The sequence below is a fragment of the Miscanthus floridulus genome, chromosome 5 (genome assembly GCF_019320115.1).
Source record: "Miscanthus floridulus cultivar M001 chromosome 5, ASM1932011v1, whole genome shotgun sequence".
In the NCBI taxonomy this organism is placed as follows: Eukaryota; Viridiplantae; Streptophyta; class Magnoliopsida; order Poales; family Poaceae; genus Miscanthus; species Miscanthus floridulus.
Window position 1 is genome coordinate 90,647,721 of NC_089584.1, and position 25,868 is coordinate 90,673,588.

The window sequence follows — 25,868 nt, forward strand, 5'->3', positions numbered from 1 at the left end:
GTGTTGTTAAGGTGAATTTGGTGAGCTTTAGGCTTACTGGTCCTTGATTGAGAATTGCATTTACTGAAATATATCCACTCTTTTCTTTATCAGCTTATCAGGACAATTTTCTTACTTTGAGTGTTATGTCGTTCATAAAACTAATAAATGGGTGGAGGGCAGTACGAAAAATTGAAATGTATCCTAGGTTAAAAGCATTTTAGAGCTGTATGAAAATATGAAAAATCTAAATGATTTTTTGTTTTGTTTTGGATACTAACCATGATAAAAATACAACTCCAAGTTTTGATGCAAAACTGAAACAATCAAGTTCATATTGTAAGAATCTATGTGAAACTGAAACAATCAAGTTCATATTCGCAACCATTGCTATATACCGCTTATCTCCAAACTTGAATAATGGCATCATTTCTCCATGCCCCTTGCTCATTTCTTGGGGTGCAAAAGCTTCCTCACTCCGTGGGTGTCTTGAATTGGTCCTGAAATGGTCTGGGTGCAATTTTGTTGACTCTAATGTCATCATCTGTTCCCCATTCTAGAGCCAGCGATCTTGTGATGCTATCAAGCGCAGCCTATACAAACAAATCCATCAGAAACAATCTGCTTATTCCAATTATTTTCTCTTATTAAGGAGTGGTTCTGAGAAGAACCAGGTACCTTAGTAGCAGACCAAGACACAGTGTTGCTTTTATGTTAATGATTAGGCCACAACTACTTTCACCGCTTTATTTTCCTTATCTTAATAATAAAGCCAAAAATGAGAAGCAAAGGATAGGTTAACTCTATTTTCTGAAACGTTAAAACCCAGAGTTTGGAATGTTAGTCTGTTAGTGTGTGCTCTACTGCAAAACTGGAATAAAAATGTAATAAAAAAATAGAGGCTCAGTTGCATTCCATTAAGCTCACCAAAAAGAGCTTGTCACCACTAACCTCTATGGTGCTAAAGGTTTGTGCTACATCTTATTCAGACTCTACTCTTTCTGAAGTCACACCCTTCTAAAATGACATAACACATAAAAAAAAGTTATGCTACTTGCATCAAGTGAACAGTAACAATTTTCCTTAATATAGCCCTTGTTTCCAAAAGTAATATAAGGAAAAAGACTTAGAATGAAGAGAATGGAATAAAGCTAGGAAATAACTTAAACATATGCTACACAAAGTTTGGTACCAAGTATATACCAACTTTCCTAGCTTCCCTAGAGGTTGTATTAAAGCCAGCTTGCCTAACAGCCTGCTCTTCTTTCCCAGATGAGCGAGACGGATTGTGGATTGAGTTTGAGTTCCTTTGCCGCTTGCGATTGATTAAGTTACATTACCTGCTACACCGAGCATTGATTTGAACGAATTAATTACCAGACTTATTGGGGAGTGTGTACGACTTAGTGGATTGTTTCCTTTTTAATAGAATGAGAGCAGAGGATTCAATCGCATGAATGGGTTGAACATTTTCATTTCCTAACCATACCATCAGCCGAACCAGAGCACAGATCGCCCTGAATGTGTGTCTGCACAGATCACCATGAATGCACAATTTCTAATTTAGCACAGATCACCAAAATGTAGTGGTAAACCATTTCTCTGCGTGGTTTGTTTGAAATATAAATCATCAAAAAAATGTAAGCAGTTTAGGATGCATAACATAATCTGAGTCTTCCATTCAGTTAAAATGGGTGCCGAGTAGTTGGCAAGAAAAATGCACGATTGTCACACAAGCATAGCAGTCATCATCATCTGATCGCTAACAGGGGCAGCTAAAACATTTGGGCACTGTCATGAGAAAACCATTTACTATAATTTATTAGATGCCTTTGAAAATTTTATTTAGAAGATACTTGATCAATCAGCACTGTCGTAAGCACATCATTGTTAAATAGGAGGCTTGTTAGATCTGATCGAACTGATGCATATGATGAATGGAAATTAAAAGGAATGCTATAATAATTTTTCAAATACTACAATACACAGATTTGATCGAATTCAGGTTGAAGCATAGTGATTAAGACAGGCAGGTGGCATAGAGTTAATCAAACTTAATTGACGTACATTTTTTATATGAAGCAGAACATAAACTTATCTGCTCCAGACAGAGAAATCTATCTGTACATGAAGGAAGATCAGCACCGGAAGGAAGTTGTGCAAGCAGAGCCAAGTTATGACAAAGCTTTGCATTGTTCCTGTGGTACTATTTTGTTCCAGATCGTGGCCTATACGTCCTCGGATGCTAACTATGTAGAGTCCCCTTGAAAATAATACAAAATAATCCAATGAACTTTTTTTGGAAATATGCACATCATGTATGGAGTTTGCTATAATAAAAAGGTCAAGATAATTTCTGGACCACAGATATATGTTACCATCTCAAAACTATTATCAAACAAACAATACAACAGTTGTAATAGGGGATTGTAACTAAGCAATTTTTGGGGGGATTGGAAATAATTTAGATTTTATAATTAGATAGATAAAGTATTAAACTGACTTTGAGCAAAATTTCATTAGCCAAGCTTGCAACCTTCAGCCTGTTCGCTTGCTCGTATATGATCGTGGATTATAAGCTGGAATAGTATTTTTCTCTCACACTAAACCAGCCAGCAGTAAATAATCCACGATCGTTTACGACGAAACGAATAGGCCGCTTGTCCCTGCATCTCTTGACAGATAGCTCAAAGCAGAGACTGTCTGATTCCCGGATGTATATGTCTGATTTCCATCCACAAGGACAACAATCAAACATTCCTAGACACCTACATCGTATAAATGTCAAATTGTTTTAACATTCTTGATTTCATCAAATTCACAGAAAAGGCAACTCCATCAAATCATTACAACAGTACAAGATTAGTGAAAATGCACCAAGGAATCTTATTATACACATATCATAGTTTTGTTTTAACCTTAGGATTCCCGTCTAGGACACCAGCATCCAAGAACAAACTTCATTGGTGTGCAGGTTAGCAGAAGTGGGCTTCCGGTGTGCTATATGTGAAGTATGATGAAGAAACGTTTAGATTTTTTGTGAATCAAATATCCCGTTTTTGTTGTATTACAGCCTTCACATCTCCACGACATAGAAAGCATGCTACAACGACAATGCTAGCTACACTATATGACTATTGTCGGCCTGAATCCACAAAGATTGTCACACACAGGAATGTGCATCCTTCAAATTTAGTTGTACCTGTACCTATCAGGTTTACAGACAAAGAAAAAACAATGCTAACTGGTCGAAGCTACAAGAGACATCTCTAGACCCCACAGAAAAGATATCCACTACGCTAACAGTGCCCCAATCGCAATAAATTGCATAGCATAGCCCAGTGGAGGTAGAACAGAAAGGGTGGCTGAATTGAACATAGACCAACAAAGGCGACATGTACTCAGTCAGGCAAGTAAAGCAATCTCACCACCTGATGTTCCATGTAGATTTCCCAAGAGGGGACAGCTCACTGCTCCCACAACATCAACGGGCACCTTGTCCTTGTTGGTGGTGGTGGCTCCTCTTCGCTTTGTAAACCGTGGAGATGGTCAATGATTTGACGATGCTCCCTTCCTTGAGAACTGCAAACCAAGAATAGGATTAGAAATCCCAGACCAATGAGTGAATTTCCTGCTTCTGAAGATCTAAAATTAATGAGTTATTTTCTTGCTTCTGAAGATCCAAAATTTATGATTGATATGGCGTCCACCAGACCTGTATTCATGGCATACACATGGAGACCAAAGGACGCACTGTTTACCTCATGGGCATTCCATCAAACACCTCCTATGCGCTATCGATGTCAACATCGAGTCCGATGTTGGAGGTGGTGGTGGTGGGTGCTGCCGAGGCTGAATACTGGTGTAGATGGACAGGATGCCATGCCCGCTGCCCCCTTCGGCTTCGGGGAGCAGTGACAGCTCTCGCTTCCTCTGGTATGCCATCTAGCGAGGGCTTGTAGTCTCTGCGTCGTGCAACGGCAACGCCCACGCCCACCTCCGACTCTGAGTGGCCACGCCTATGTTGGACGCGGATCAAGGCGGAGCGAGGACAACGGCACGGGCGCGAACGGCGAGGTCAACGGTGTGGGTCCATTCCTCCTCGACTAGCATGAACAACGCCATGACTCCTCGATGGCCAGCAGCTAGTGTTCCTCGGGGCTGGCACGAACACCACGACTCCTTCCCGACCAGCCAGCAGCTAGCGTTAGGGAGAAGTGGAGACATGCGACCTTGCATGGAGGAGATAGGGTTAGGCCGGCCCAATTTCCCACGGCGAGGACGATGACTGGCGAGGGCGGCGCGAGGGCGAGGATGGTGCTAGCGGCGTCATGGCGTGCGACGTCAGGTGCAAGGGATCTGCGACAGCAGTGCGAGGATGTGGGCTGGTGGCGGTGGCGGCAGCGCGGCCTGACGGCACTGGTCGACGCGGTTGCTGCTGTGCAGGGACATCGCGTACGATGGCGACGACACCGATCGACGCGGTTATGGCGGCGTAGGGACGTCGCGTATGGTGGCGTCTGAGACGTGCGACGGCGCAGGGACGGCGTGTGGTTTTCCGCGAGGCTGAGGGATCGCACAATCGTACCGCGCATGCAAGGGAAGGAAGGAGCGCGCGCATGATTGACAGCGCATTTTTCTTTCCTACCGGGGAATGGAGCCTCAGAGCATGCAGCAAATTTCTTTTTCGCATGGGCGGCAGGCCGAGGAGGCGAAATGTTTGTCACACGCAAGCCGGAGTGACGACCCCAGCGATTATCGTAGTTGTCAAAGTTTTGTTCTTTTTTAGCTTTAGCTGTAGGAGATATGGCACGGACGTCTATCCCATGACCCATATCCGGATGTGGCCCACACCTACGCAGGACTAGGTCCTATCTCCTAAAAACAAAAAAAATCCCCACTCCTCATCCTCTCATCCAAAACGACTGGTCGACCCCAAGCCCCCGAGGTCGTGAGGCAAGATTCCGCCTTCGACTTTGAGCGCGAGCACTATCGCCCCGAGCACCGAGGCCGAGCCGGCCACTACCCCCCTCCCCCGCCTGGGCCTAGAGTTGGTCACCGAGCCAGGCTGCGCGTGTGGCCAAGCCACGGCGTGGCCACTCATCTGCTCGCCCCTTCCCCCATCGCGCGCCCGTCTCCCGCGCGCACCGTGCCCTTCGCCCCACCGTGTCGTACCCCATCGCCGCCCGCGCCGTGCCCCCATCACCCGCGATCGAATGGTGTTGGACAACTACGGCTGAGCGAGCAGTGTGCGGGAGAATCACAGGAGGAGTGACGTCCCCTCGACCCAAGGTTGCTGGTTATCGCGTTTCAAATGTTTCAGGCGTTTCAGACTTATGTTTCAAGGGTTGCATCTAGATGTTGCAAAAGTATATCTGAGATGTTGCATATGTTGCAATGACAATATACTCATGTTGCAAGTCTATGTTTCAAGTATTTCATCTGGATGTTGCGTATGTTCTATGGCTATACACACATGTTTTAAGTGAATGTTTTCGAGTGTTTTAGATGTTTCAGACTTATGTTGCAAGTGTTTCATCAGAATATTCCAAAATTAGATCTCGATCTTGCATATGTTGCAAGGCTATACATGCATGTTTCAAGCACATGTTTCAAGTGTTTCATCTGTTTCAGACATATGTTGCAAGCGTTTTTATCTGGATGTTTCAAAAGTAGATCTTGGGAGGAGCACACGTTGCAATTGTGTGGTGCTGCTGCTGTTGCGTGTGGGTCACCGTGGGTCAACGTATGTTTCAAAAGTATACTGCTGTTGCGTGGGTCACCGCGTCGTCTGGTGCTGCGTGCGCATGCATGACCACGCCGCCTGTTGGTGCCATGCGGGTGTGGGTCACTGTATGTTTCAAGAGTACGTTGCTATTGCAGTTGTATGGGTCACCATGCCACATGTTGGTGCTGCGTGCATGCCGCCTACTGGTGCTGATGCTGTTGTGTGTGCTTGCGGGTGCGTGAAAGCAGAGCAGGCTCGGGTGGTCCTACCGGCATGGGCGAGCGAGTCGTTTTTCCCATAGGCGCGTGATAGTGGAGGCTCAGGAGCTGCTTCGGACGCGTCGTCCTGTTCAGCCAGGCGCTGGCCCTTCCATAATAAAAACTATGAGACGTTAAAAGTTTGGTCTCCAAACGAATGTAAAGAAAAAGAATGCCTAAATAAATAGTCTATTTGAATTATAATTTGTAGATACCTAAATTGAAGCTAAAATTTATAAAAATGGTAATGAATTATCAATGTTGGAAAAGGTACTTAAATAAAAAAAAATGTTTACCATGTAAAGTTATAAGAAATAATCTCATTCAGTCTCATGGGCTAAAACTACCGCGTTGATCACAATGGTCTAAATTTACCAAACAATATAGAAAATAAATAAAGAATCCAATATACATGAATAGGTATATAAACATTTATGTCTCAAACTAAGTTTACTATGAAAAAATTGTCAAAAAAAGTTTACTTTGAAAATATTTTGCAATTAATTAAATTGTACTTATTTTGTATCATAACTTTGCCAAACTTTAATCATTCGACTCCACCAAGAGTGAGAATTGTATTTCTTTACGACCAAGGGAGTAGCTTCTAAATAAGAGTAAATTATATTTTTCAACCTCTAAATTAAGCGTCAGTCCGATCTTCAACCATTGATTGTGAAATTAGGTAACGAACATACTAACCTAATAAATTTGATACATTGGCTAGTTTCATAGGTGGTTTTCTATGTTTAAAAATAATAAAATTCATAATTAATATGCATGTTGACCATATTTCTCAGAGCTCAGGTTATCATATTTCGTGATTCATAGGAAGACTAAGCAACGAAAGCTACAATAACAATAAACAGAGGCAAACAACTGGTTGGGTTTCTTGTCATATAACCTGCGCACTCATATTTACGTTCTTTGCATTTTTCTTGAATTTATTTAAGGATTTAACATTGTTGTAGGCTATCGATGCCTGTGGTGACTCTCTCTGTCTTTCGGACATGCTCGTACGAGTAGGGTCTAAGCGTTAATTGTCCATGTCTCTAATGTAATTAAAAAAATCTTGCCGAGAGGAGAGAAAAGAAACCAATCTCTAATGTAATTAAAAAATCTTGCCATAGACGAGAGAAAAGAAACGAGTGAAATAGAGGACGTGTGGTGTGCATTTGTCGCAGGCAATCCGGAAGTCAACGACCACAAGTTGAGACCCTTTTTTATTTGAATCTTGTTTAAACAATCGCCTTGATTTTGGCATCTTTTAGGCATTGAGCTAGGATTTGATGTTATTCTAGCCCATCGATAAAAGATTGGGTATAAGTAGTTTCTCCATTCTTGTATATGTCTTTCTCTTTGTTGGTAATTTGTTGATAGTTGCAGTATTATGTAGTACCATCACATGACATGAGTAAGCAGGAACATATAGGGGAAGCCCTCTCCCCCGCTGGTTTAGTTAAGGGGGTGTTTGGGACTGCTCCGTTCTATGTTTTTCAGGTTTGTGAGAGCACCTAAATGTGGAGTTATGAGAGTATGTAAAGGGATGCTCCACAAACTCTAGGTTTTTGTGGAGCTGTTCTACAGTAGAGTTTGTAGAGCATAGTTCGTGGAGCAATACCAAACATGCGCTTAGTTAATGTGTGATCGCCGATTTAGGGTGGCCTATGTGAGCTCTTGATCTCCCACCATTAGATCTGTGAGAGGATTGATCATAATCGTGAATAGAAATTGCTCCGCACGATTGAGCACAAAATAAAGGAGTTGCCAAGGAAAGACAGCCACAGCAAGAAGACTCTGAAATACTAGAAAGCTGTTTACTTCCTGATAATGCAGAAGTTCAGCTAAGCATCACGTTAATCGGAAGAATCAATGGTTACATTTACAATAAATGGAAATGAAGTAGATAACATCTCTGGCTCTCCGCTGTACCAGCCAAGATTGTCAAAGATTTGGTATCCACTCCTTTTAGTCAGCCATTTTGAAGTCATTGGGAGGTACCAAGAGTTTCGGGACTCCCCAAGTATAATTATGTGGTTCCTCTTGGTACCTTCTATGGACGGTAAAAGCACCCCCTTTTAATAACTAATTCTAGCACTATACAAAAGGGAGGATGCTCAGAAGTTCGAAACTACACCTGCATATACAACTAAAGGAATAATAAAGCATTGAAACTACAGAGAAACAGTAAACAATGACGAGTAAAACCTGTAACTGAAAAAGAGAAGGTAAAACAAAACCCAACCAATCACGTGGGCCACAGCCGAGAAGTGCAGTACAGGACCGCAGCTCTGTAATCAGGCAAAATTGTCTAAATCATTACATCTTTAACCATGCTGTACGCATCCAAAAAATAGATTAAATATCTAACCACATGTATTTATATAAATATAACACTAACAACTAAATGTAGCTACAAAACTATAAATCGTAGAGGACCTTGTATTCAACAGAAGAGCCGAGCTCAGTGAGCTGTGGACAGGAACTGGTGGTGGAAGCAATAGATGGTTGTGTGTATGTCCCTCGCAAAAGGCCCATTGCAATGGCTTTGTATGCAGCTTCCGATGGATGGAAACCATCCCACGAGCCATACTTGTCTGGATTATCACACACCTTGTAATCTCCATATCCACAGGCTGTAGAAAGGGACACACCATAGGGTCCTTCTCCACCGCAGCAAGCCACCAAAGGTTCCTCGATACCTAAACCACAGTGATGGCAATGTATGCTATGTATATTAGGAACACAATTTAAGTTATGTTATGTTTATTGGTACTGTACATAATGTATTTGCACCATGATGGCAATGATAGCAATGCAGGTATCAAAGAAAAGTAGAAGAGGATGCTAAAGCAAAATGATGTTATCTTGTATCACCTTGTGTCCTTGTGTTACCTACCGAATTCAAGCTGTTATTAAATAATGGTAATTCTGAAAGCTTATGAAATCTAATTCGATAACACTTACGAGCTGTTTGGTTGTATCTGTGGTAACGCAAACGTAAATGAAACAAAGCTACAGATGTTACTGGTGGGAGATAGATTTGAACTAATTCCATTTATATTTGCGTTACTGTGGAATGAACCAAACAGCTTGTTAGTACAGGTATTATACAAGCTTCTACTTGGCAGTCAAATTTCATTTCCCCCATGGCTAGATTTTGTATTTCTGTTTAATACGGAGATATTCACATCCAGCTCCACTTTGGATTCTACTATGAAAAGCAGAAGCAAAAACTGACAAATAGCCTACCATCAACTTCCAGAGTTCCAAAAGGATGGTTTTATTTTTTCCTAAACATGGAAAATGAGTTAGTTGCTTAAGACGCATCAGGGACATGCGCGCGAGGGTGTGTGCGTGTGGGGTGGCGGGGGGGGGGGGGGGGGGGGGGGGTGGCTTCGCATCCCATTCTGGCCTGTATGCAAAGCAAAGCTGTACTGCATATTTAATACCTGTAACAAGTAAAGGCAAATATCTTAACTCACCAAATCGTTCAGGGGAATGGAAAATTTCCATTGCAGCTCCATAATAGTCAGCATAGATAATAGTCACACCAGGATTAAGCTTGCGCAGCTTCTCCAGCTCCTCCAAGAGAAGCTTGTTGTGGTACTCTGAAAATTCGTTCATCCACCTGAGGCAGCCTGTCTCTGGCTCATAATCTTCTTTGTCATCACTCTTGAATATCAACAGATATTTTGGGACACACCCAATTGGGAGGTTCCCAGGAACTACCAGAGTCTTGGCTCCTAGCCCAATCAATTCCTGCAAACTCCAATCAGTTACATTACTATTTATATACTACTTACTACGTCAGCACTCAGCAGCAGCAACAGGTAAAATGACACAGATGCTCACGGTGATTGTTGAAGAAATTTTGGCAACGACACTTGGTGTGAATGAGCGGATCTTTTCAATCGGCACTCTGGAGAGAAGAGGTAGGTTGTAGTCATTACCCCCAATTTCTCCAACGATGAAGAGGGATTGGCTCATCATGTCTGAGCAACCTGTGCAATAAACAGAGTTCTGAATTAGCATGTAAAATCACAATATAAAAAAGTTTAAAAGTGACAGAATTACAGCATTTCTTGTAGTTAATCATTGATAGTCCCAGCAAGTTACTGTTATATTGATTTCTTACTGCGTTACAACTTACAAGTCAGATTTATCATAGTAATAGGCTAATAGCTTCCTTAGCAAAGCAGTGGACTGCTTGTGCACAGCAAGCTATATCGAGTGAAAGTAGACGCATTTGGTTGAATGGCATTCCTCTATTTGTCAGTGATTTTGTAATTGATGGTTGACTGTAACAATTAAATAAGCAGCAGTTCTTTCTGGTTGTGTTGCAGCACAATGCCTCCAGAGACTAAATAGTTTATTTCACAAAATGTCCCATTTCTAATCATAAGTTGTCACCTCCGGGAACAGTATTGGTGATTTGAGGCGCCAAAAAGAAGAAGAAAAAAACTGAAGCAGAGCAGAACTGCAGAAGAATGTTGGGTCACGTCTTCTGATGATATGGACTGAAGTTTCAGTTCAGGTTTTGGACAATGACTGATATGGACTGTCCGGTTAGCATTGGACTGAAACCATCCATAATCTGCAATTTATTGCTGCTACCATCAATGATGAATTGTTTTATCACCATTCACCCGTCTATTTCTTCTTTTTAGATTTGGAAGGATAACTTTCGACAATTCAAACATTCCCTATCAACACCTTTGCATCGCAATCGCACCTTTCTCGTTCCATCGCCAAACACCTGTACACCACATCTTATATATCGAACTTTTTTTTTTGTTCATTGCTATATGCTACTTTCCCCACTACCACTAGAATTTCTTCTCTCCCCAATAGCAGTAGAATTGCAAAGGCCAGGTCGAAGGGAGGAGGAGGAGGTAAAAGGGATTAAGGGAACAACCATACCGGAGCGGCCGCTGCCGCAGAGGAGCTCAAGCAGATCGTGAAACCACTTCATCTCCAAGTCTAGGTGCACCCGTCCGTCGCCGATTTCGAAACCCCTGGAGCGGAAGAAGTCCGGGCCGAGCGCCGTGGCGCCGCCCACGGCGAAGTTGGCACCGCACGCGAAGTCCTCCGCGCGCCGACCGCTCAGATACGGCCGCACGAACGGGAGCCCCATCGTGTCCGCTGCAGCCGCACGCCGAATCTCAAATCAGTTACCGGTGCATCACAGGCTAATTTGATCGAACGATCGAGTGATGATGGGCGTATGTAGTTTATGCCGATGAAGTCGAGGACGAGGCGGCCGTTGGAGAAGCGCCCCGTGGCGCGGCGAAAGAAGGTCTCGCCGTAGGGTGGCCGGAGCGCGGGCTCGCCGGAGTTGTTGCCGTAGTAGAATCTGAAGTTGCCGGTATCGGTCAGCGAGTCCCCGAAGCTGAACACGCGCGGGTAGCACGCCGCCGCCGGCTCCACCCCAACTATTAGCATCACCGCCACAGCCGCCGCCGCTACCCCGGGCCGTAGGATCGGCTGTCCTCCTCCTCTCCCGGGGGCGGAGGACGCCATGGCCTCTTTCCTCGGGGTGTCACGTCGGCACGCGCGGCTCGAGGCGGCCGTAGAAGAAACTGAATTCAAGGAGTCTGATTTGGGGCAGGCAAGATGGCTGACTCCAATGCTTTTTTAAGGGGGGATTCGAGGTGCCATTAAAAAAAGATCGCGTATCTCTGAAAAAATTCAGCGGTCTTCAATATTACTATTTCAAAAAAAAAATTTGTCTTACATACCACTACCATCAGTTTGGACTCATCATCGTCAAACTACAGGTATAAAAAGTCAAAAATACCCTTATATCTAAATATGTCATTAATTTTTTTAGCATCTTAACGACTTCAATTGAAAAAACTCAAAACTAGAAAGTTGTAGATCTCGTCGAGATCTATAATTTTTATATAAAAATTATTTTCATTTAATTCCGTAAAAAAAGATATGATTTTTTTAAGATATATTAATCATATCAAATCATAATTTTTTTTGCGGAATTAAATGAAGATAATTTTTATATGAAAATTATAGATCTCGATGAGATCTATAATTTTCTAGTTTTGAGTTTTTTCATTTGAAGTCGTTAAGATGCTCAGAAAATTAATGACATATTTAGACATAAGGTATTTTCGACTTTTCACATCTGTAGGTTGACGGCGTTAAAGCCCAAACTGACGGCAGTGGTATGGAGGGCACTAAGAAAGTTAGAGCAGTGACGCTGAAGACCGCTGAACTTTTCCAGAGACACACAGAATATTACGATCTTTTTTAATGGCACAAAAGAAATTCCCCCTTATTGACGTCGTGAGTGCAAGCAAACGGATGGACACGTGTCCACCAACTCTAGTAACGGCCTTGTGGGCCTGCATTGATGTGTGGCCCGCTGGACAGTGGGTCGGAGACTTGGAGCTGTCTCTCGTGTGCCGTGCCGTGCCATGCCATGTCGTGCGTGCTCTGCTCATTTGAAATGGATGGGCCTGCACATAGCCTGTTCGGCTGGGCTTATACGATCATGGATTATAAGTTAGAACATTATTTTTTTTCTCACATCAAATCAGTCAAACCAGTTAGCAGTAAATAATCTATGATCATTTACGATGAAACGAACAGAACGACAGTTCTAAGCTGCATTAAAATGATCAATTTAATACTTAATCTTATATACGAGTTGGGGTGCACGTAAAATGCGTTATTTTTTGCACAAACAAGACCTTTGGTACAGCAGCTTACCTGAACCGGTGGATCTGCAAACACAGCACACATGGACTTTCATTCTTTCAGGTTCAGCTTTGCTTCGTCTGGAGGCTTGGCTAGAAGAAAGCTTTTATCCTACTTTGTCCCCAGTCCGCACCAAAGCACCGACGATACACGTGTACTTGCTCGGCTTGTAAATACATTAGATTTGTGTTCAGTTAAGCATCTTTAAACTTTCACAAGCAATATTTTAACTAAATTATTCCAAAAATATCTTAATTAGATTACATAAGATTAACACTACTTGATTCGATATAAAAGTACTCTCCTAATATATAATTCTTCTGTTTAAGATAACGATAACGCTACTGTGCGGTCATCCGTCCCGTCCGGATGGACCTGCACAAGAACGACTCGACCGCACGGCGCCCTTTATCCTCTCGACTCCCTCACATCAGGTGTCCCGTGACCGCTGCACTCACTCCCGCTCTGCTCGCCTGCTCCTCCTCCCCACTCCTCCACTCTCTCGCTGCTGGCACGCAGCGCTCGCGTGTCGTCGCCCTCCTCCCTCCCTCTGTGACCTCCATGCCACCGGAGAGGAGGTCGATGACGGTGGCTTCCGGCGAGCCGCCCCTCCCTCCCTCCCTCCCTCCGCGACCTCCATGCCACCAGAGAGGAAGGCGACGGCGACGGCTTCCGGCAAGGTAGGTGGGTCCTTCTCTGGATCTGAGCCCTCCTCCTCCACCACATCCTCCTCCTTATCCTCCTCCTCTGGATCTGGATCTAAGGGGCGCCGCGGTGGCTAGGATTCCGGCGAGCTCTGTTGCAGTAGCGTTGTTTTGCTGTTGCAATAAGTATTTTTTTGTTGCATTAGTCTTTTTTCTAATGTTGCATCTCGCATGGCGCTTTGTTTCTGTTGTTGCAGTAGCGTTGTTTTGCTGTTGCAACAAGTATTATTTTTTGTTGCATTAGTCTTTTTTCTAATTTTGCATCTCGCATTGCGCTTTGTTTCTCTACTGTTGCAGTAGCTTTGTTTTGCTGTTGCAACAAGTAATTTTTCTTTGTTGCATTTGTTTTTTTTTTTCTGATGTTGATTTCTCGCATTTGTGCTTTTGTTCTGTTTTTTGTTGCAGTAGCCTTATTACGGTGTTGCAACAAGTAATATTTCTTTGTTGCATTAGTTTCTTTTTTCTGATGTTGCATCTCGTATTGTAATAACTTTGTTCTGTTGTTGCAGTCGCTTTGTTCTAATGTTGCAGTAGACTTGTTCTGATGTTGCATCTCGTATTGCGCTTTGTTTAATGTTGCAAACAAGTAATACTTCTGATGGGAGCGCGGTGAGGATGCGACGCACCTAGCATGGGCGCAGCGAGGGGATAGGCGACGCGACGGGATGGGGGGGGGGGACGGGCAGCGCGGTGGAATGGCAACGCCTGTGGGATAGAACGAGTCTACTATTCCATGAGGCGACGAACGCTTGGTGCTCCGTTGTTTTGGTCGGGGATTGAAATGAGTCTACTATTTTGGGGGGCAGCGGGCATGGTTTCGTGCGTGGGGCGGGACACTCGGACGGGCCCAGAGGTGCGTCCAGACGCGCCCCTGAATCCGGGGCGTCCGGGCGCTAGGAGCGCTGTTAAGATAATGGCCATGTTCGCTTGAGTTTATTCAGAACTACTTTTTAGCTATGGAACAGTGTTTTCCTCTCACAATATTTCAGCATAAGTATCAGCATAAACCAAATTTTAGCATTAGCGAACAGGGTGAGTATACTTTAGCACCGTTTGCTGATACTTGCATACACTTTGAGCTAAAGAACACACTCACCTACTAAGGCTTGTTTGAGATTGCATTTGGAGATTAAGGAGTGGTCCAGTGCATTGCTTAGTTGATTAGCATTTGGTGGCGCTAGAGAAGCGTGGTGGCTGCACTTTTCTTTTTACTCTTGGTGATTGTCACCACCTAGACGGCTTAGAGCTGATTGGGATCATTGAGCACCACTTGGTGATTGTGCCCTGATTGATTGATTGTGAGAGGCTTGGTGCTCATCATCGCGGAGATTGCAAGAACACCCACTAGTGTTTTTTTCTCGAGCCTTGTTAGAGTGCCTTGTTGACTAGCCGGCTTATACACAATCGCCCACGTTGGGGCCAATCTTGAGGGCTTGCAAGGCTCTAGAACGCATTTGTAGGTTGCCAGCAAGCAACCAAATCTCAGGATAAATCATTATGTCTCTTGCTCTCGTTGGTTTGACTTCTCTGCACTTGAATTTACATTGATAATTTTGTGCTTGTGTAATTGCTTATTTAGCTATTCTAGTCTCGAGTTGTGTAATTCGAGTAGTTGCTTACATTGTGTAGCTTGCTTAGTTGTTTAGCTTGCCTCGAGTAAATTAAGTGCTCTAGTAGTAGTTGTAATCCTTGGTACAAGAATTGTTTAGGAGACAATGCTGCTTGGGGATAGATGTCTTGAGTCCTCGAGTACTTGATCGTCTTATCATCAACTCTTGGGAATATATGTCTTCGGCCCCGTTCGTTTCCCTGAAAAATAGGCCGAAACACTGTTCCGGCTGATTTGTTGTAAGAGAAAAACACTGTTCCGGCTAAAAAAACAAGCTTCAAAAGACGGATTATAAGAGAAGCGAACAAGGCCTTCACCTTCATACATTGTGGCCTAAGGGCATGTACAGCGTGTCTGTACACCCCGTTTGTACGTCGTATATTTTACAAAAAGAACCCCGGTTGTGAGGAGACGAGCTCGCCCCGTCGTTTCGCGAGACGACGAGCGTGGCTCGTGCTCCAAGAAGCCCTCGTCTCTCTAGAGTCACGTTGTACGGGGGAGTCGATGAGCCGGAGGATCCATCCACTGCGGACGCGCGTGCGCAGAGGAAGTTGAGGGCGCGCGGGAATGGATTTTCGCGCCAAATCCACGGCGGCGGACGGGCATCTTCCTCCATTGGTCGATCCAGTAGGGCGGCGGGCCTCTTCCCCGTTGGAGGCAGATCCGGCTCAGCGGCCGGCCTCCTCCCCTTTGGTGGCGTATCCGGCCCGGTGGCGCCTCTCTTCCCTATCAGCGGCGGCAACGGTGAACATCAACATCGTCCTCATCCATGGCTGCATCCGGCACGGCCCAATCCTCCCCTATCGGTGGCTTCACTAGCCACGACGGGGGCGTCTTTGATTATCAGTAGATGTTTCTGAATTTTGATTAACAGTACATGGTTTTCATTATCAGATTACTGCATTTTTTTTCCTGAAAACATATCTGAAGGGATCTGAAGTAGCAGCAATCTTATTTTGCTTAAACACTAGTAGTAGCAGTGATCTTATTTTTCTTAAACAATACTAGCAGTTGTTGTCAACCAATACTAGCAGCAACCTGTTCTAGTGAATGATGACGAGAACGAAATGGTTAGGACTGAGAAGCGGATTATGTGGCTGATTTTGTAAGCCGCTACTTTTCTGAAATTTCAGTCATTGTCAAAGGACACCAATTACTATTGTTATCTGAAAACTAGTGTATCTGTTTGATTCTGGAAATGACAGTGTGAAATATTACCTAATAGTGTGAGTCTGAATGTGAAATGGCAGTTTTGCTTGTTTTCTACTAGTGAACTGAATGATGACAAGTGGTACCTGTACTTGTGCATTTCACTTGGTTTCTGTTTCGGCGTTGCACTAATTTTCTGAAAACTATGAACTACTAAGCATGTTAGGGTCATCCTGCTATGAACTATGATGCTAGCTGCTGTGATGCTGCTGCTGTGATCCTTTGCAAAAAAATACCTGAATATTTACTGGATGTTGCTGCTGCAGCTTGTCTGAAAATTTGGACGGAATACTTGTGAATATTTGTGACTTCACTCACTGCTGTAGTTGATCTCACCATGTTGGTGATTTCAATTGGTGGGGAATGTGTTTTTGGAGATTTCAGTTATGAAAAATATCACTTTTATGTATGTTCGGACTTGCAGATCAGTTTTATCTATATGTTCAGACTTGCCGATCACTGTTATTTGTTCCATATCCGAAACTGTTGGAATGCACGTGACTTGCAGAACACCTGAACGTGCCTTTGCAAGGCTAGTGTTTAATCAAGAAGCTACATGCAACACAATGGTATACAAAAATTAATTTATCATTGATCTTGGCTACATGCAAAACATTAAACAGCCTGTAGACAACGAAATAGACCATGGGTTGTATGTCCTGTCTTTTTACCTGTTTGTACAATAAATTCGAGGCGTTTACAGACGACCTCCGTCTGTGACTGTACATGCCCTAATGTTACACTTATTCTCCAAATCATACGTTAGCCACACATGTCGGTTTGTCCTGGAATAGCTTCTACATCAACTATTGAGGACTTCTTCACCATCGTCAATTGTGACCCATCACCCATGAAACCTACTTCTTCAAATACACATATTAGTCGCACATGCAAGATTGTCATTAACCATTGAAATCATTTACCTAAGGAGTCTAGAAGTTCACAATAACCAAGGGACGACTCGACGATTGGTTTGAGCGGTGATGAGGCCACGAGGCAACTGGATACCGGTGTAGCTATTATTTTATTAGAAGGAGCGTCCGTAATGTAACCAATGCCCCGAGGATATAGGCAAATAACTAAACCTCGATAAAAAACATCGTGCCTCAGTATTGTTCTCACTTGTGTATTTTCTTCTATGTGGTTTATACTTCTGCATTTTTTTAGGTAAACAGGAGAGGGCGATCCCCCTACTGTGCATTTTTGGTTAGTGGATTGAATAGAATCTAGATCTAACCGTGCACTCTAACAAACATACAGTAGCTAGGTTCACAAGTTATTAGTTAAAAGTTACAAAGTATCGCTTGTTGATATCAAAATGGAACTTATAGAAGTGGGCGATGGAGTACATACAATTAAATATATACAAAATGATTACAGGTCGTAGAGGGGTTTGTATTCAGCAGAAGAGCCGAGCTCCATAAGCTGTGGACATGAAGTGGTGGTGGAAGCAATTGACGGACTTGTGTAGGAACCTAGTAGCAGGCCCGTAGCAATGGCCCTGTATGCAGATTCTGATGGATGGAAGCCATCCCATGATCCATACTTTTCTGGGTTATCGCACAGTTTATATTCTCGGAATCCACATTTTGTAGTTGGGGACACACCATAGGGTCCTTCTCCACCACAGCAAGCCACTAGGGGATGTTCGATCCCTGAACAACAGTTATGGCGCACATAAAAAAACAGTTATGGCAACATTAACTATATCGCCAAGAAGAGTTTTTTTTAACCCTTTTATACTATTCATAGAATACATTTATACTACTGTGGCAATAGGAACATCCAATAAAAAGGAAGGAAAGAATAATGCTAAGTGGTCTAAATTGCCAGTTCTGCGTGATGTTATACAATGCTAATTATGTGCTTACTATATGTAATTTGATACTACTTGGTATTAGGACTCCACAAGAAACATAATCAAACAAACTCCCATTTGCTGGTCAGCTAAATGCATCAAACGCATTGCTCAAAATTGAAGTACCAACAGCGAAAATGAATCTAAAATACAAGTAAAGCATGGTGACTAACAGTAACCAAAGGCCTACTTAACCTAGCCTTGGTTTCCTAAATAAATAGTTTCTGAAAGCTTGATGGCATGAATTGTAGTCTGTCAAACAATCTTCAGATAAGTAGAGATTAAATTTCATAGTAGAAAATAAAGGAAAATATCTGAGCCTACCATATTGTTCAGGGGAAAGGAAAATCTCCATAGCAGCTCCAAAGTAATCCGCATAGATGATGGTTACTCCAGGATGGAGCTTGCGAAGCTTCTTAAGCTCCTCCACAAGAAGCTTGTTGTGGTACTGTGAGAACTCGTTCAACCACCTAAGACAACCTGTCTGTGGTTGATAATCCTCTTCCTTATCACTCTTGAATATCATCAGATAGTCCGGGACACATCCAATAGGGAGGTTTCCTGGAACAACAAGATTCTTGGCTCCTAGCCGAATCAATTCCTGCAAACTCAATTCATTATAAATTGCTATCTATATACAATGTTAGCAGCCACAACACCTACAACAAAAACTAATGCTCACGCTGATTGTAGAAGAAATTTTCGCAACAACACTCGGAGTGATGGTGCGAATTTTCTCCAAGGGAACTCTAGAAAGAAGAGGAAAGTTGTAGTCATTGCCCCCGATTTCTCCAACCAAGAAGAGAGATTGGTTCATCATATCTGAGCAACCTATGCGACAAACATGATTCCGAATCAGCATATAGAGATTACATCATACAAAAGAAGGTGATGAAATTACTGCATTCCACGTTTTGATAAAACTAAGGCATTCCATAGCAGTTGGAGCTGGGGATAAAAACAGGACGGGGAAATCCCGTACCGACCGACACCATTTATCATATTTACCTGTCATTTACTGTACTTTCAGTAAAATATGGAAACAGGAAAAAAAAACAGGATAATCAGGAGAAAGGTTTTCCTGACCGTATTCTCTGTTCCTGTTTTTATATAGGGGAAAGTTCCTGCTTTTTATCCAGGAAAGTTCCCGTTTTTCAGGCTCAAACGCCAAACCCCATATTATTAAAATTTAATATTTATCAGCTCAGTCAAAACATCAACCTTACTGGAGTCCTGGGCACCAGTTCTTGTTCCCATAGCAAGGTGGGATGAATGCTTTGCCTTGCAGAGTGCTAGCTGTTGTGCTGCTAGTGCTTTTTTTTTTCGGGTCAAGCGGCAGGAAACTCACACAGATGGCTTGGCCCAAGTTCATTCACAATCCTGGGAGTTTGCTCCCAAAAATAGTGACCCATGTTCGTTCACAGCAGATAGTTTGGCCAGTCTTTGCATTTCTTTCCCTTTTCATGTTCTTTTTTTACAGCTAATTATTCTTTGCCCAAGGTAGATCATGATAATTAAAAGAAATTGCTAGTTGACTTTTCTATGGAAATGTGCATTGATAAGCTCACCATACCTCATGATTTGTGGATTTATATGATCTTATATAATTTGCTTGTGCCACCTAAATCTTGAAGTCATGGACTCATGGTCATGTAGTTTAGTGTCCCTGATTTGAATTATCGGTTCCCGACCGAATTATCCTGTTTCTGATTTCCCGACATAACTGTTTCCGTTTTCCTAGCCAGTGTTCCCAATCATGTTTCTGTTTTCGGTAAAAATATGAAATCAAAAGTGGTTAAAGGCTTTTGACAACTGCTCATCCCTAGTTGGAGTGTTCACAAGCTCACAACAATTGACTGTAGATATATGGTTTGGAACAAGTCAGATTGATCATACAATATGTTTTGAAGCACAGCAACGGATTTCTTGACCGCAACACGCTATGTCAAGAGGAAGTAAAAGCACGTGCTTGAACAGTTCTTTCTCACTAATTATTCTATATCTATTCCAAACAAGTGAAATTATGAGCTCAACTAGTTATAGATGCATACAGTTGATTTCTGGTCTTGTAGCATGACAGTGCTTGTAGAGATTTAACAGTTCATTTCACAATTCTGACCATAAGCTTGCCTACTGGAAGAACACTAATATTGGTGATCGTTCGGGTGCCATAAAATTAAAAATAAAAAAAATGGCAGCAAAATGTTCTGCATGTCTTCTGCCGAAATCGCCAATAGAGTGACTGATATGAATTGGCCAGCTATTTGTATTGGTTGAGCTGATACTATCAATCATTGATTTCCTTTTTTATTTTTGTTTTGAAAGAGCTGGCAGGAGCTCTGCCAAGCATATATTTAATATAGTAGGGGGCATATAACTACAAAACATAAATGGAAAATGACAGATTCGATTTAGAAGCAGAATTTTCAGTTTTTATGTTTTTTTTATCTAAACCAAGTAGCGAAGATGAACTTCCACATGTGTTTAGACTCCCATGGTCCCACCCTTGTTCCACACTCTTTCAGCGTCCATCTCTGCACCACACATCTTTCAGCTTCCGTCTCTTAACTCCCGGTAGTTCACTGCACTGTATCTTCTAGAAATTGCTTTCTACTCCAACTTGCTAGTACTTTCCTCACCTACCAGGGTACCAGTACGATTTTGCCTGGATCCCTTGCCAGCGCTCGCCTTGCCTAGCTGGGCTGGGCAAGAAGCTGGAAATGTCAACGTGTTTGGATCCGTTGTCGGCTGCCTCGGTGCCGTGAAAGCAAGCGTTTCCTTCGATAAGATCAGGCGGGCCGATTCGGCTCCCTTGCGCCGGCAAAGCGGCAAGGCTTGCTTGGGCGTGCGAACCCGTCAAATGGGGAAGCATGGAACCGGAGGAGACGAGGAGGTGAGACAGGACATGCATACCGGCGAGGTTGCCAGGGCAGAGTAGGTCGAGCAGATCGCGAAACCACTCCATCTCCATGTCGAGGCCCACTTGATTGCCCATGTTGTCGAAACCCCTTGCACGGATTTCATCCGGGCTGAGCGCCGTGGCGCCGCCCACGGCGAAGTTGGCCCCGCACGCGAAGTCCTCCGCGCTCCGTCCGCTGAGATACGGCCGCACGAACGGGAGGCCCAGCGTGTCCGCTGCGACCACGTGAATGAATCCCAAATCTCAAATCAGTACTGCCACTGCCACGCAGTCTAATTGATCAATCGGTCGATCGATCGATTGTTTGGTACTAGCTCCGTAGTGTTAGTGTAGGTAGCTTACCGATGAAGTCGACCACGAGGCGTCCATTGGAGGCGCGCCCGGTGGCGCGGTGGAAGAAGGTCTCGCCGTAGGGTGGCCGGAGCGCGGCCGCGCCAGAGTCGTTGCCGTAGACGAACGGGTAGTTGCCGGTGTCCGCCAGCGAGTCCCCGAAGCTGAACACGCGCGGATAGCAACCCGCCGCTGGCGCCACTGCATCCAATAGTAGCACCACAACCGCCGCCGCAGCCGCCGGCAAGAGGAGCCCTCGTCCTCCTCTCGCGGAGGCTGAGGAAGGCATGGCGAATCAGCTCGGGGAGACGGGCACGCCGTCGAAGAGGCCGAACAAGTCTCTTATTGGGGAACGCCTCAGCGTCACCAAACCAATATCGACATCAGCGTCTAACTGCGACTATACTTAGGCCATGCAGCACGAGGCACGACGGCACGACACGAAACATGAAAAAAAAAAGCCCGACACGAACCCGGCATAGCCCGATGAAACTCGGGCTCGGGCTGGCCCGGCCCGCTGCTCAAGCCGTGCTTGGGCTAACCCCAAGCCCGTGGCCCAGCATGGCTCGGCACGAGAAATGGAGGGAGGCCCGACAGCAGCCCGAGGCAGCCAGCCCATTCAGCCCACGGCCACGGCCCACGCTTGGCTGGTCGACCTCGGCCCCTCCCTTCATATATAAGGGACACGGGCGACGGCCGCCCCCTCACAACCCTAATCCATTCGACATTTCGACTCCACTCCACCCGCTGACCCGCCGCGCAGCGCCCACACCGCTCTCATCTTCGCCTCGCATTCGCCGTGCCGCCGTCTCCTCGGCGTCCGACCTCATCGACTCCGGTGACCTTGATCTGCCTTCCACCGCTGGCCAGCCTTTCCCTTCTCCTCCCTGATCTCCTTCCTCTCCCCCTCTCCCTTCCCCTCTTGGTGATATGTGAGTTCGCTATCCTCTATGTGCCTCTGGAAAAATTTAGCGGTCTTCAGCGCCACTACTCCAACTTTTTCGTGTCCTCCATGCCACTTCCGTTAGTTTAGGCTCTAACGCCGTCAAACTGCAGGTGTGAAAAGACGAAAATACACTTAAGTCTAAATATGTTATTAATTTTTTTGAGCATCTTAACGACTTCAAATGAAAAAACTCAAAACTAGAAAGTTGTAGATCTCGTCGAGATCTATAATTTTCATATAAAATTTATTTTCATTTAATACCTTCTGATCGGGAACTCTTCATCGGGAACTTTTGCGTTTGCCATCCCCTCATGCTCCTCTTGATTCTTTGGAAAATATCCAGCGCGTTTACCAAGCCTTTCATGTACACTAAGTCTGCCCCCCAGCCGATCATGCACTGATGCTCTGCCTCTGATCGGCTCATTGATAAATAAACCCTGATTGCCAAGTTGAAACCTTCTTTCTGACCGATTGACTCCATAATAACCATTGCACTCAGGGCAATTTTCAATAGTTGGCAATTTAATACCTTCTTCCCAGCAATGGATGAAAAACGGGCACCTCCAATGATCTTTATGCCGATACCATTCTTCCCGACGTCTCTCTTCTTGCTGTTGTCGATATCGGTCCTTACGCTGACGCCAACCCTCCTGCTGCCTTCGATGGGTAATCATAATGCCAGGTCGAGGAGGGTTTTTGGAACTACTGTTTTCTCCCAGCAAACCCTTACTTTTTGCATCATCGGTAGTTATCCGATGTTGGGGATCCACTGATGCGTTTTTCTCAGCAGCCTCTGACGTCAATACCTTGGTCTTCCTTTTGGCCTCCAACATATTTGCTGGAAAAGGGTGTTGATCAATTTTCATCGGCTTCTGGGCCTTGAAAGTACCAAACTTAATTCTCCTAGATTCAATAGCCGATTGTAACTGTTGCCTAAACACCTTGCACTCATTTGTACTGTGTGAAGTTGCATTGTGCCATTTGTAGTACAAGATCTTCTTCAACTCTTCTGCCGATGGGATCACATGATTAGGTGACAGCTTAATTTGGCCCTCTTGAAGCAGAAGATCAAATATCTTGTCGGCCTTGGTGATATCAAAGGTAAACTTTTTTGGCTCTTTCTGACCAAAGGGACAAGATATCGGCTTTTTATTCTTAACCCACTCAGCTAAGCCGATAACTGGTTCTTCATCAGTATCAGAATCTCCTACTTCTTCAATAAATGATACTTTTTTACTCCAATTCTTTTTAGGTTCAAAAACCCTAGTATCTTGATCAGAGATCCTTTGCACAAGATGACTGAGGCTTTCAAACTCCTGAGAAGCATATCTGTCTTTAAGATGTGGCAATAACCCTTGGAAAGCCAGATCGGCAAGCTACCGATCATCCAGCACCAGGCTGTAGCACTTATTTTTTTTACATCTCGTAGCCTTTGCACAAAGCTTTCTACCAATTCATCATTACGCTGTCTCAATTTTACTAAATCGGTAAGCTTCTTTTCATGGATTCCAGCAAAGAAATACTTATGAAATTGTTTTTCTAGATCAACCCAAATAATAATAGAATTTGGTGGTAATGAAATGAACCATGTAAATGCCGATCTAGACAAAGATGATGAAAATAATCGAACTCTTAATTCATCTCTGCTAGCTGCCTCTCCACATTGAATAATGAAGCGATTGACGTGTTCCATTATTGATGTATCATCTTGCTCAGAGAATTTAGTGAAATCTGGTACCTTGTACCGATTTGGGAGAGAAATTAAATCATATGCAGGAGGGTATGGAGTCCGATAAGAATAAGTATTGACCTTGGGCTTTATCCCAAACTGATCCTTCATAATTTCTGCTATCTTATCGGCCCAAAAAGCATCAGCCTCCTACTGACGAACTGGCTGAATTTCTACAGGAGGTGCCTACTGATATCCCTCCACATATCTTTGTGGCCCACGATCTCCAGCAATCGGCATATTTGCCGTTACTTGTGGTCCATTAACCTGTTGGAAAGGATTCATCGACTGAGCTGCCGATGCTTGATTCTAGAAACCAGCTTGCATATGACCTTGTTGAATCCCTGCAACCTGCTGATTTTGCGATGGCTGGTAATTTGCTGACATTGTTGGATAATTATAACCAGCTTGAGGCATGGACTGAACCCCAGTTTGACTCATAGCAGGGGCTTTCTGCTGCATTGGCAGTAAGCTTGCCGATGGACTTGAATTGGGTGTTTGAACCAAAGGCATCTAGAAACCTCCTGGAGTTGGTTGCACAGTAGTTGCTGTGGCATATTGAGGCACTTGAGCCATCGGCGAAACAGCCGATGGTATAGGAGCTTTTCCTACTGCATCAAACACTTGAGATAACCCAGGATTGAAAGCAGATGACTCCGGAGGCATGTCATATCCCCACCAATTAGCAGGAATCTAGCTATTCTGAGACACATGGCCTGACATAGCTGATGCCGATAGATCTGTATTAAGCTGAACTCGTCCTCCTGGTAGTACCGGATCTGATCGTATCGGTGTAGATTGAATATTAGGTAAGCCTACCGATACTGGAGGAGAAGTAACTTCTGTACCCACAACGGCCGAGGGAGCCGATGGAGTATTGATAGATGTCGGCTCTGGTTGGTGATAGGCAGGCCCAATGTAATGCGGTGACGCTTGTCCTTTGAGAGTTCGAACTACAGCATTATGAACAGTATTGGACAGCACATTGGAATGATTAATCAAAGCATGATTTACTACAGAATTAACCATCTCTTGAAGTTTACCAGGATTGGAGTCAAAGGTAACCTGTCGAGGCAACGACAAATCTTGCTTCTAGATGACTTGTCCACTCTTGTTCAGGCTAAACGATTTTAGACAAAGCTGTCTGTATTCTTCTACAGCCTTTTCCATAGCCTACCTCTGCTCTTCCTTAAGATCTTCTTCTGATATCGCGATAATGTTCCCTGAATCAATCTCAGGATTGAACATATTGATCGGATTGATTTGTCCCACCGAGCGTGCCAAAAGATGTGTTGATGCAAAAGTGGATCTGTAAACACAAAGGGCTAATACCCGAATTGATATCCAAAGCGTGCCAGTCGATTTGACCTATTAATCGATAAGGATGAAGATACGAGCACTTTGGTCCTGACAACAGCGATACGCCCAGAAGTCATGGCCAAGAGGTACTCACACGGAACTCGAGAATCGTCGAAGGTCGCACTGAAGCGATGCAACTCGCCGAATCAATGAGAACTCATAAAAAGGAAAAAATATGCAAATTGACGAAGTCGCCGAAAAGTAAGTAGATGCAAATAGGAGTAAAAATTGGTTTTGATATTGATTGATCTTTATTACATTGCCCCTCAATCTATATTTATACCCTGATCTAAAGAGACATAACCAAATATGACTAGGACACCAAGTCCATATCTAAGGAAACACGTGACTCTTACATGAATCATACTCTAACAAATATAGAAAAGGAAATCAACTCCTATCTATTTCCCTGTCCGCCTCAATTACGATGGAATTCTCACCGACCTCCTTTCCATCGGCATACTTTCTGTTTCATCGGCAGTAGTTTTCAAGCCTTCCTTCATCGGCATCGACAATAACATCTCCA

The 25,868-nt window shown here is 43.9% G+C and overlaps 2 protein-coding genes and 1 long non-coding RNA gene across 3 annotated transcripts; all 3 read right to left on the reverse strand.

Moving 5' to 3' along the window:
- Positions 1–305: 305 nt before the first annotated feature.
- LOC136450224 (uncharacterized) lies at positions 306–4,392 on the reverse strand. Its single transcript, XR_010758283.1, has 3 exons — positions 3,741–4,392; positions 3,411–3,561; positions 306–572 (listed from the first exon to the last, which is right to left on the reverse strand). It is a non-coding gene; the product is annotated as an uncharacterized lncRNA (long non-coding RNA).
- Positions 4,393–8,268: 3,876 nt separating this feature from the next.
- LOC136450221 (GDSL esterase/lipase At1g28600-like) lies at positions 8,269–11,578 on the reverse strand. Its single transcript, XM_066450588.1, has 5 exons — positions 11,202–11,578; positions 10,885–11,106; positions 9,817–9,965; positions 9,447–9,723; positions 8,269–8,663 (listed from the first exon to the last, which is right to left on the reverse strand). Exons 1-5 carry the CDS (start codon positions 11,482–11,484, stop codon positions 8,383–8,385), a joined length of 1,212 nt encoding a protein of 403 aa, XP_066306685.1. The 5' UTR covers positions 11,485–11,578; the 3' UTR covers positions 8,269–8,382.
- Positions 11,579–17,444: 5,866 nt separating this feature from the next.
- On the reverse strand, positions 17,445–21,685 carry LOC136450222 (GDSL esterase/lipase At1g28600-like). Its single transcript, XM_066450589.1, has 5 exons — positions 21,321–21,685; positions 20,972–21,193; positions 18,741–18,889; positions 18,383–18,659; positions 17,445–17,855 (listed from the first exon to the last, which is right to left on the reverse strand). Exons 1-5 carry the CDS (start codon positions 21,595–21,597, stop codon positions 17,575–17,577), a joined length of 1,206 nt encoding a protein of 401 aa, XP_066306686.1. The 5' UTR covers positions 21,598–21,685; the 3' UTR covers positions 17,445–17,574.
- Positions 21,686–25,868: the final 4,183 nt, after the last annotated feature.